This window comes from Macaca nemestrina, chromosome 13 (genome assembly GCF_043159975.1).
Source record: "Macaca nemestrina isolate mMacNem1 chromosome 13, mMacNem.hap1, whole genome shotgun sequence".
NCBI classification, from domain to species: domain Eukaryota; kingdom Metazoa; phylum Chordata; class Mammalia; order Primates; family Cercopithecidae; genus Macaca; species Macaca nemestrina.
The window spans coordinates 121,525,114-121,537,290 of record NC_092137.1 but is presented as its reverse complement, the minus strand read 5'-3'; the positions used below and the strand labels follow the sequence as shown (position 1 = coordinate 121,537,290).

The window sequence follows — 12,177 nt, the reverse complement described above, 5'->3', positions numbered from 1 at the left end:
CGTCTAAACAGTTCAACCACCAACCACCCAATCAGACGCTGCTCAGCCTCAGTGGCTAACATGCCGAAGCTACGGTGTTAATACTATGGAATGCAAGGTGAACGGCAGCCCCAGGAACTGTGCAACATGACAAGACTACTGGCCCTGCTTTTCATTCTAGCCTCATCTGTCTCTGATTCTACTTTATTTCCACACACTCATCATCCCCTCTCTTTTTTTTTTTTTTTTTTGAGATGGAGTCTCACTCTATCGCCCAGGCTGGAGTGCTGCGGCACGATCTTGACTCACACTCCAACCTCCACCTCCCAGGTTCAAGCGATTCTCCTGCTTCAGCCTCCTGAGTAGCTGGGATTACAGAAGCACGCCACCACGCCTGGCTAAATTTTGTATTTTTAGTAGAGACGGGATTTCCCCATGTTGGCCAGGGTAGTCTCGATCTCCTGACCTCGTGAAACACCCGCCTCGGCCTCCCAAAGTGCTGGGATTACAGGCATGAGCCACCGCGCCCGGCCTCATCATTCCCCCTCTTAACCTTAGGACCTTACACATGCTTTTTTCCCTCTGCATGGGACGCTGGTTCCTTACTCTACAGACCTCAACCTAAAGGCACTTCCTGGAAGAAGCCCTCCCCAGCAGCAGCAGCAGCAGCACTACTGCCCCGCCTCAGGTTGGAAGCCTGCTGTGTCCTCCCACAGTGCCCCAGAGTTCCCCCATCAGCATTCTCAGGGCTACGGAGTACAAGGACCATGTTATCCTGCTCACTAATCCCCAGGGCCTGGCACCTAGAAAGTGGTTAATGTATGTGGAATGAAGAACAGCCCAGAAGGAACACAGAGAAGCAGCTGGAACTGATCCACAACAAAAGGTGATTCTCCTAACTCAGGTCTCACGTTCCACCCCCTCTAAAGTGAGCTCGCTGGGCGCGGTGGCTCATACCTGTAACCTCACCACTTCGGGAGGCCGGGGTGGGCGAATCACCTGAGGTCAAGAGATGGAGACCATCCTAGCCAACATGGTGAAACCCTGTCGCTACTAAAAATACAAAAATTAGGGCCGGGCACGGTGGCTCAAGCCTGTAATCCCAGCACTTTGGGAGGCCGAGATGGGCGGATCACGAGGTCAGGAGATCGAGACCATCCTGGCTAACATGGCAAAACCCCGTTTCTACTAAAAAATACAAAAAAAAATTAGCCGGGCGAGGTGGCGGGCACCTGTAGTCCTGGCTATTTGGGAGGCTGAGGCAGGAGAATGGCGTGAACCCGGGAGGCGGAGCTTGCAGTGGGCTGAGATCCCGCCACTGCACTACAGCCTGGGCGACAGAGCGAGACTCCGTCTCAAAAAAAAAAAAAAAAAAAAAAAAATTAGCTGGGCATGGTGGCATGTGCCTATAGTCCTAGTTACTCGGGAGGCCTGAGGCAGGAGAATGGCTTGAATCCGGGAGGTGGAGGTTGCAGTGAGCCGAGATTGCGCCACTGCACTCCAGCCTGGAGACGAGCAAGACTCCATCTCAAAAACTAAATATAAATAAAAAATAAAGTGAGCTATGTGGGAAATGTTAACAACTGTTGAATCACAGATACAATGATCATTCTCTATCCTTCTAATTTTTTTGTTTGTTTTGGTGACAATCTCGCTCTGTTGCCTAGGCTGGAGTGCAGTGGTGCGATCTCAGCTCACTGCAACCTCCGCCTCCCGGATTCAAGCCATTCTCCTGACTCAGCATCCCGAGTAGCTGGGATTATCGGCTGGAGTGCAATGGCGTGCTCTCAGCTCACTGCAACCTCCACCTCCCAGGTTCAAGTGACTCTCCCACCACAGCCTCCCAAGTAGCTGGGACTACAGGTTAATACTAACAAAATACTAATACTAATACTAACAAAAATACTAATTTTTGTATTTTTAGTGGAGACAGGGTTTCACAGTGTTGGCCAGGCTGGTCTCGAACTCCTAACCTCAAGTAATCTGCCCACCTCGGCCTCCCAAAGTGCTGGGATTACAGGCGTGAGCCACCATGCCCAGCTTTCTAATGTTCCTTAAGTTTGAAATTTTTCATAATAAACCTTTGGGGGAAAAATAATGTGACCTTTGCCTCTATTTCTAATCCTGCTTTCCTCGCTAGGTATTACTTAGCTAACGGATACCCAGCAACAACCTGTCATAATTTCCCACCATCTGATGGCAGTGCCATAGGACACAGAAAGAGTACAAACCCACTGTCAATATAAGAAAGCAATAGCCAGGCATGGTGGCTCATGCCTGTAATCCTAGCACTTTGGGAGGACGAGGCGGGCAGATCACGAGGTCAGGGGTTCGAGACCAGCCTGACCAACAAGGTGAAACCCCGTCTCTACTAAAAACACAAAAATTAGCCAGGTGTGGTGGCACACACCTGTAGTCCCAGCTACTCAGGAGGCTGAGGGGGGAGAATGGTTTGAACCTGGGAGGCGGAGCTTGCAGTGAGCCAAGATCACGCCACTGCCCTCCAGCCTGGGCGACAGAGCAAGACTCCATCTCAAAAAAAAATTATAAAAAAAAAAAAAGCAAGCACCAAAAAACCCTTAGGGTCAGGTAACAAAAAGGCTCGCCAACAGCCAGATACTAGGTTCCAATAAAATGCTGGGCTTTCATCAATTTCCTTCCCTTATAGCCTTTTCTTCTTTCTTTTCTTTCTTTCCTTTTTTTTTTTGAGACAGTCTCACTCTGCTGCCCAGGGAGCTAGTGCAGTGGTGTGCAGTGGTCTGATTCTCCTGCCTCAGCCTCCCAAGTAGCTGAGATTACAGGCACCCGCCACCACACCCGTCTAATTTTTGTATATTTAGTAGAGACGGGGTTTCACCATGTTGGCAAAGCTGGTCTCAAACTCCTGACCTCAGGTGATCTGCCAGCCTCGGCCTCCCAAAGTGCTGGGCTTACAGGTATGAGCCACTGCTCCTGGTCAATTATAGCCTTTTCTATAGGCAGGAGACCTGTTCTTCAGGTCTGAGATGAGGAAGAAGAAAAAGATGCTGAAAAGTGTGTGCAAGTTGCAGAAGAGAGCACAGCACTGATGGATTAGAAGTCACGGGAGGCTGAGTTACATAAATCCGGCTTGCTCTGGAGCAGCCAAATCACCAACCAACCAAACACGCTCAATTTCAGTGGCTATCTAATAGGCAAAAGAGAGAACATGATTCACACTAAAGAAAAAGCCCTTGTTCAAGACAGCTATTCCCAAAGGACTGTGCACTCCTAAACAGTTCCTCTAGAAAAAACACTGACAAGGACATTAACTTTCGAAGTTCAATAGATGAAGAACCCCTCAACTTTCTATCCCCTTTGTTCCCTCCTGTACAACATTCCTGAGGCAAAGAACTGTGATGTCAGTGCAGCTGATCTAGGCTCTGACACTTGCCATTACCTCTTGCTGCTTCTCCTCATTGGGGTAGGTGTCTACAAATACTCCCAGCCCCACAAATTTGTCCATGTTTCCAAACACAGGCCCTAGAGAGAGAGAACAGATGATGAACAATGAAATAAAGCTAAGAGTTGATAAAGGAATAACATTTCACTATGATGGAGGAAAAAGTAAAATTCAAAAGACTCCCAAGCCTCTCTCAAGATGAGAAAACACATGTACAAGTACTCAGCAAAGCACATGGCCTGTAACAATGTCCAGTAAATATCTGTAATTGTTTGTTGTTGGAGGCGAGGGAAAGAGAGAAGGCCACTGCAACCTTATTTAGCACTCAGGCAGCTTCCTCATCCAAACTGGTTGCTAGGGTGCCCCTACAGAATTCTGCTTTACAAACACTTGGTAAAGACTATGCCCCCAAGAGAGAACTGAATTCCCTAGTTCTTCTTCTTGTTGCAAAAGAGATCAGGTCAAATCAGGTTGAGCCTGCCATCTACGTGGAGCAATAATAGCTCCTACACAAGGAAAATAGATAACTCTTCTCTTGACTCAGCAGTGCTGAGATCATTCACTGTGAATGCTCAGAAGAAATCAGCTCACCCAATCGTCAGTGTTCAGGAGAGCCAGTGCTTTCATCCAGCCAACAGGCCAGGTAGTTTCACAAGGAAACTCAGAAAGAAGTAACAAGCAAGCAACTGCCTCAGGATGAGCCAAATTCAGCTGCTTATGAGGACTCAGATCCCATTCTAGAGACTAGAGAGGCCAGTGTTCATCCACATACATTAAAGGAGAGGGAAAACAGCTGGCACAGTGGGGAAGGAAACTTTTCAAAAAGAGGGCACATGAAAAAGCAGGTTGTCACACCCACACAAGAGTAACACAGGGTCCCAATACCTGGCTGCATCCGATCCTTTGTGTACCAGATTGCCAAGCCGTCCCCATGCAGATTCTTCTTTCCTTGTCCATGGATTTTGAAGTGCACCTGCAACTCCCAGTCTCTCAGGAAACAGGGCTAAAGTAAAAAAGACATTAGAATCAACAAGGAGCATGAAATGCAAAACCCCTCAAGCCTGCATCAGCAATCAGCAGACTCGGAAAACACACAGATGCAGGTAACACGAGGCTAAGGGTTAAAACCTAAATCTAAGACTTGCTAGTGTTCACGTCATAAAATTAGACGGATTCAACCACTCAACTGTTTAGAGATTTAATATGAAAATGAATAAACCCCCCAATTATCTTCAACATTTCCCAACAGAAACCGGACAGAACTCCAAAGCTGGGAAAGACAAGAGTATACCAAACTCCACTCCTGTGATCCTACATCCCCCCAGCAAAGTAGCTCGGCTTTTAGAGTACAGATGGCTGAATCCATACTCATTTACAACTCAAGATCACCCCTCAGACAGAAAGACTCTGAAAAGCTGGATTTAAAGAAAGGTCAAAGCCTAATTTATTATAGTAGAAAAAGAAAAGCTAAGCTATTATGCAAAGGTTTCCAGGAATAATTAGCAGATACTACAAGCAACTCTAATTAGCTAGACCTGGCCCTCTGCCAAGCTGAGGGGTAAACCAGAATTCTCACAAGAAGAGCAAGTTACAGTTCCCCAAATCCTCCCATCCATGGCCAAGAAGCTTAAATGCACCTGGAGAAGGATGCGAGCGGATGGTTAAGTGTTTTAAACAGTTGAACGGTTTCAAGAAAAAAATGAGAGTGGGTAGTTGATTTAGGGAAGCTTCTGGTTAAAAGTCTACTGTGAAGAAAGAAGTGAAGGAAGAACAGACAGACCAGCTGGGTTCAGCCAAAGGCTCTCCAAATAGACTGTTCTGGGCAACATATTGCTAGATCATTTTCAGTTTTCATTTTTTATTTCTGGGATATTTTCCAAAAGTATTCATATTAGAAGTACATAGTCAAAATGAAAGGAGGTTGGGTACTCCTGCATTTAGCAAGGGGCCCTGAAATCTCCAATAGGTTATCCTACTCTAATGAGCCAGTCTCTGTCTTGTCACTCCGGATTCTTAGCTCTCTGCTGTTTCATTAAGATTTCAGACGGCCGGGTGCGGTGGCTCACGCCTGTAATCTCAGCACTTTGGGAGGCCGAGGCGGGCGCAGATCACGGAGGTTAGGAGATCGAGACTATCCTGGCTAACACGGTGAAACCCCGTCTCTACTGAAAATACAAAAAAAAAGTAGGCAGCCGTGGTGGCGGGCACCTGTAGTCCCAGCTACTCAGGAGGCTGAGGCAGGAGACTGGCATGAACCCAGGAGGTGGAGCTTGCAGTGAGCCGAGATGGCGCCACTGTACTCCAGCCTGGGTGACAGAGTGAGACTCCGTCTCAAAAAAAAAAAAAAAAAAAAAAGATTTCAGAGAAAGGGCCCAGCACAGTGGCTGACGCCTTTAATCCCAGCACTTTGGGAGGCCAAGGCGGGCAGATCACAAGGTCAGGAGATCAAAATCATCCTGGCTAACATGGTGAAACCCCGTCTCTACTAAAAAATACAAAAAATTAGCTGGGTGTGGTGGCGGGCGCCTGTAGTCCCACCTACTTGGGAGGCTGAGGTAGGAGAATGGTGTGAACCCAGGAGGTGGAGCTTGCAGTGAGCCAAGATCGCGCCACTACACTCCAGCCTGGGCAACACAGGGAGACTCCATCTCAAAAAAAAAAGAAAAGATTTCAGAGAAAGGCCAGGCACAGTAGTTCACACCAGTAATCCAAGCATTTTGAGAGGCTACGGTGGGAGGATAACTTGAGCCCAGGAGGTCCAGACTGCAGTGAGCTGTGACAGTGCCACTGCACTCCAGCCTAGCTTACAGAGTGATGAGACCCTGTCTCAAAAAAAAAAAAAAACTTTCGGAGAAAGAGTGAAATTCAGTGGGGCAGGAAGCTGCCAGGAGGTAGGTATTATGCCCCTGGGAACAGGGCAGTGTCACAGAAGTTCTCAGTGAGCCAAGAGGTGTCTGTCACTGATTCTTGGCCTCCTACAGCACAATGCTATACTGTTTTGCCCAGGACCATATATAATTGTGTTTCTGAAATTCTGCCACACACTGGATTCACCTAGGCAGTTTTAAAAAATCCCAATGGCCAAGCTGCACCCTATTCCAATTAGATCAGAATCTCTGGGGGTGACACCCAGGCATCAATTCCAATGGATAGCCAAATTTGAGAACCACTGCTCAAACAAATGGATCCCATTCAAATAACTCAGAAATAAGCCCACAGTCATGGTGATAGCCACATAACAGCAAATACAGGTATCAGAAATCTGAAAAAGGGAAGAACTAGAGGCTATACTAGAACTGAGGCTACAAGTTATGTAGAGACAGAGAGCCAGCAAGACAGCAGCGGAGTATCAAGCCTTGAACATAATCATCCGGTAACCCACAAGAGCCCCACCAACAAACTTATACAAGTGTAATGACATAACACATATTTCTGTAACCATTTTAACTTGCCACAGTCTTTTCATGTCTATCGTCTTATTTTATTCTCACAACAAGCCCAGTGGGCAAGTAAAACAGGTATTCTAAAGCTCATTTATCAGATGGAGGAACAGAAAACTAAGAGGTTAAATAATCTGCTGAGGGCTCACAGGAGGACTGTAACAGACCTGGACCAAGAACCCCAGTCTTTCAACTGTCCTTTATCTCTCCTACCAAAACACAATGCTCTGTACTCTGTCCAAAAATGAGCTCAGCACTATGATCTAGGTTAAGGGGCCAGTTTGTGCAGATGGCTAATGTAGAAATTTCTCTTGCCCTCCTGAACAAGGAAAAGAAATCGTTCTCTTTTCTGAGATTCACTTATCTACAACCAATGAGAAAAGCCATGTAAAAGTAGGTTCTTAGTTTATGAGAGCTCCAGAGAAAGTATCAAAGGATGCCAGTCATGCCCAAAAGTAAACTGGTCATAAAAGATTTAGAAAGAGCCCTGGAAACAGAAAAGAAAGCATCATCTTACACTTGTACAAAATCACAGTGCAGCCACACCAGGAATACTGCATTCACTTCTTGTCGCCATACCTCAAGGAAGACAATGCAGCTAGAAAAGGTCCAGAGAAGTACAAATAAAATGACCAATAGCTCAGAGTGGCTTTCACATGAAAATAAAATTTTATATCAGACTCTTCAAATTGAGATAACAAGGTGGGGATGCTGGGATAAGGTTTGGGATCAATTTGAGAGAGTACTCTCAACGAGGCCTGGTGGCTCACACCTGTAATCCCAGACCTTTGGGAGGCCAAGGCAGGAGGACTGTTTGAGACCAAGAATTTGAGACCAGCCTGGGCAACACAGCAAGATCCCATCTCTACAAAAAATATTTTTAAGATGAGCCAGGTGCAGTGGCACATGCCTGTAGTCTCAGCTACTCAGGAGGCTGAGGGAGGAGGATCCCTTAAACCCAGGAGTTTGAGGCTGTAGTGAGCTATGATTGTGCCACTGTACTCTGGTCTTCTTACAATCTTCTTACAAAGTGGTTAAGCAGGAGTTAAGTTACTATTAAACCCTAAGGAGTAGTACTATTGGGCCAATCAGGAATTAAAGACATTTCAGGGGGGGAAAAAAAAATGAATTATTTGCTATAATTAAATAGCATTTTCCTAAATACCTGATTTATTTATTATGAAGGTCAGAATAATCTCAAAAATAAAGATCCTTGATATCCACAGAAGACGGAATACCAGGGGGATAGACAGTAAAATTAAATCAGTATGCCACTGCTGAACCTTTTAGGTCTTTCTGGGTCACCAACACAGGAGGGAGAAAGATTCTTACCACCCGGTTCCACAAGGCACCCTGTTTACTTTGCATATCTGGGGTAAGGCGGATATACTGGGTCATCACCATGGCATTGCCCATCAGATTCCACAGTGAGGAACTGCCAGTGCCCACACCTACAGGAAGGAAGTAGATCAGTTCATACTCTTCAACACCAATCCATTCGGAAAGCAGCCACCACAGAGCCTCTGAAAGCTGAGCCATCATCTTTTTCCCCCTTTAATGTCACTCAGTCTCCTATCTTGTCACTCATGAGTCTTAAATCCTTACAATTTCTACAACTTTCACAAGGCCTTTATCAGGTGAGGACCCCAAAAGTACATCAGAACTATCACTTTATGCATGCTACAGTAACCATAGCTCACATCCATTCTTCCCGTTGTAATATGTGAATAAACTTCAGCATCGTAAAAGAAAAAAATTTTCCTGAGTTACATCAAAAAGAGTTTGACAGGTCAGGTGCAGTGGCTCACCCCTGTAATCCCCACTCTTTAAGACGCTGAGGAGGGAGGGCATCTTGAGGTCAGCAGTTTGAGACCAGTCTAGGCAACATAGAAAGACCCTGTCTTTACCAAAAAAATAAAAATTAGCCAGGTGTGGTTGTCCTTGTCTATAGTCCTAGCTACTCAGGAGGCTGAGGTGGCAGGATCGCTTGGGCCCAGGAGGGTGAAACTGCATGAGCCATGATTGTGCCACTGCACTCCAGCCTAGGCAATGGAACAAGACCCTGTCTCTAAAAATATATAAATAAAAACAAAAAGAGTTTGACCCTCACCTCTCTGGCGCTTAGTCACATTCTTTCTTTTCTTTTCTTTTTTTGAGATGGAGTCTCGCTCTGTTGCCCAGGCTGAAGTGCAGTGGCGCATCTCAGCTCACTGCAAGCTCCGCCTCCCAGGTTCACACCATTCTCCTGCCTCGGCCTCCCCAGCAGCTGGGACTACAGGCGCCCGCCACCACACCCGGCTAATTTTTTTGTATTTTTAGTAGAGACGGGGTTTCACCGTGTTAGCCAGGATGGTCTCGATCTCCTGACCTCGTGATCCGCCCGTCTCGGCCTCCCCAAGTGCTGGGATTACAGGCGGGAGCCACCGCACCCGGCTGTCACATTCTTTCTTTAAACAACCCTTAAAGTGTGAAGCTACTCCCTGTACCCTCAACTATAAACTTCTTTAAGAGTGAAAACTTCGTGTCTGCAAACTCATGAATATTAGCAAAGAGATCAGCACACAGGCTATCCAGGCATGTAAGGGAATAAATGATTACCCTTAGTAGTAGCGTATACTCTTGCACTTTGAACTGTTTTGTGTCCCACTACTTATGCCTTAGTGGGGAAAGACTTGTGTTAGTTAAGCCATCTGCACTAGTTTGTCAACGTTTTGTAGCTAACTGTATCAATTTTCTGGCCGATAAGCTGTGCTTAGAGTTGTGTAAACCCTAACCTCTTCCATCAATAGGGCCCCTAGGCTGCAGAAGAGAAGGTGGTTCTACCCAGCAGCATAATTTTATCATCTTTCTTCTCATTCCGTTCAAGTTCTACCCCAGTTCTTCCTCCTGCTTTATTTCTAGCACATCCACAGGTCCATCTGGAGACCGGCTCATTGCTAGTAGCCCTCAATTACCCCTCATCATTCTCAATTCTCTCCTCTTCCCAAACTCCTCCTGTCTAACTCCAGGCCTAGCACTAGTGGCACCCGACAGCCCTGCCTTTACCTACTGGAAACTTCCAGAGCTTGGCAGGCACACCTAACTCCTGACTTTCAGACCTGTGGCTCCCAAACGCGGAGGGAGTCCCCGTGGGCCCCACCACCGCCAGCAGTTTCCTCCGGGCCACGAAGCCCTTCGCCGCCCCCGCCTCTACCCCTGAAATCAAGTCCCGAAGCCCGCCCCACTGCACGACCACCTCACCCTGGGCGCCTCACCCTGGTAGGGCTTCGACAGCGAATGCTCCCGTTTCAAGTACTCGAACGTCTGACCCGCCCCGACTTGCTGTGGCCCCTGCCCAGACCCCAACAAAAGAAGAAGGAGTAACATCCTGGACCCATCCCGAGCCGACAAACATCGCCGCCACTTCTGCCACCACCCAAGGGGTCCCAGAGTCGCCGCCATCTTTCCCACCGCCGACCCTTCATCAAAAGCCCGCCCTGTCGCCCAACCCATTGGCCCGAAGAACAACCGTCCCCGCGTTCTATTGGCTCTCGTCAAGCCCCGCCCCTGCAGGTGAGCATATTACCGATTGGCTGGCTTGGGTATCAGTTGCCTTGCCAACCCAGAAAAGGGGCGTAGCCGAATGCCCAGACTCCCTTATTTGCATTTGCCCTGAGTTCCGCTAGGCTTGCTGGGATACGTAGTTTATTCCTACTTTGTTTTCTGCGTACGAGAGTAAATTTAAAGAGATAAAACGTTTCTTCTGGTCCCAAACATTCTATCCTCTCTGCAATAGTACGGTCCTAACTGCAGCTCTCTGAATCAGTTTGGAAGATATAGCAGTGAAAGGAGAAATAGACAAATCCATAAAATAACTGGAAAATTATCAATTTATAAAAGACTTGAACAGTACTGCCAACTAACTTGACCTGATGATATTTATAGAAACTCCATCTAACAACTGCGGAAGACACATTCTCTTCAAATGCAAATGACTCCTTTGCCGTGATAGTCTGGGCCATCAAGCAACCTACAGATATAGAAGAATTGAAAGCACACAAATTAATTAATTCTAAAAGCCATCACCTCCTTCCCTCCTTTTCTTTCCTTTTTTGTTTGAAACGAGGTCTTGGCCGGGCGCTGTGGCTCACGCCTGTAATTCCAGCACTTTGGGAGTCGGAGACGGGTGGATCACCTGAGGTTGGAAGCTCGAGACCAGCCTGACCAACATGGAGAAACCCCATCTCTATTAAAAATACAGAAAAAAAAAAAAATTGCCAGGCGTGGTGGCACCTGTAATCCCAGCTACCGGGAGGCTGAGGCAGGAGAATCGCTTGAACCCAGGAGGCAGAGGTTGCCGTGAGCAAAGACTAAGCCACTGCACTCCCCTGAGCCACAAAAGCAAAACTCCGTCTCAAAAAAAAGAGAGAGAGACAGAGAGACAAGGTCTTGCTCTGTTGCCCACGCTGGAGTGCAGTGGCACAGTCTCAGCTCCAGCCTCTACCTCCCTGGCTCAAGTGATCCTGCCACCTTAGCCTCCTGAGTAACTGGGACTACAGGCACATCCCTTCATCTTTATCCGGCACCACAACAGCATGTGTCCAGACTGGTCTCCACGTAGCCACTAAAGTGATCAAAACCATCTAACCATGGTGAGTGTCAGGGTTAAATGAGTCAATATTGGTAAACCTCTTAGAACAATGCCTTGCATGTAGTAAGCACTATTTCTTTCTTTTTTATTTTCTTTTTTTTTGTTTTTGTGTTTGAAACAGGGTCTCTCTCTGTCGTCCAGGCTGGAGTGCAGTGGCATGGCCACAGCCTCAACCTCCTGGGCTCAAGGGATCTTCCCACTTCAGCCTCTCAAGTAGCTGGGACGACAGGTATGTGTCACCACGCCTGGCTAATTTTTAATTTTTTGTAGCAATGGGGTGTGTGTGGGGGGGGGGAGTCTCACTAAGTTGCCCAGATTTGTCTCAAACTTCTGGACTTCAGGGATCGCCCTCCTCAGCCTCCTAAAGTGCTGGGATTAGAGGTGTAAACCACCACACCGAGCCATAAGCACCATTTCATCATCATCATTCTTGTTAACCGGGCCTTTGATGGCTCACTGTCACCTGTGGGGAGGAGATTCAAGCTCCTCGACTTGGCACACAAAGCCCCCTGCCATCTGGCCCTGGTCTTATTGCCCATGACTCTTTTCCTCCATCTTTATGCTCCAGCTTCCCTTCCCTCTTTTTTTCTGCAGTCCACTTCCTTCTGGAGGTCCTTCCCGAACCCCTCAGGCAGGGTAGATTCCCGTGTCTGAGCTCTCAAAGTGCTCCATGCACATGCCTTATAGAGCAATTGACAGATCTGTAT

General features: G+C 47.2%; 1 protein-coding gene across 12 annotated transcripts in view; it reads right to left on the bottom strand.

The window, feature by feature from the left end:
• Nucleotides 1-10,306, bottom strand: part of LOC105490043 (lectin, mannose binding 2 like) — a 38,802-nt gene extending 28,496 nt beyond the window's left edge. For 2 of the 12 annotated variants that reach the window (XM_011755271.2, XM_011755272.2), the window contains exons 1-4: nucleotides 10,095-10,306; nucleotides 8,173-8,291; nucleotides 4,286-4,403; nucleotides 3,398-3,480 (exon numbers count right to left, since the gene is read on the bottom strand). In XM_011755271.2, the coding sequence (XP_011753573.1) occupies nucleotides 3,398-3,480; nucleotides 4,286-4,403; nucleotides 8,173-8,291; nucleotides 10,095-10,281 (507 nt within the window). In that variant the 5' untranslated portion in view covers nucleotides 10,282-10,306. Of the gene's footprint in view, nucleotides 1-3,397; nucleotides 3,481-4,285; nucleotides 5,672-7,357; nucleotides 7,439-8,172; nucleotides 8,292-10,094 lie in introns of those variants that run through there. The other 10 variants (XM_071077339.1, XM_024795463.2, XM_024795459.2 and 7 more) reach the window with 8 other exon arrangements.
• Between the last annotated feature and the right edge of the window lie 1,871 nt (nucleotides 10,307-12,177).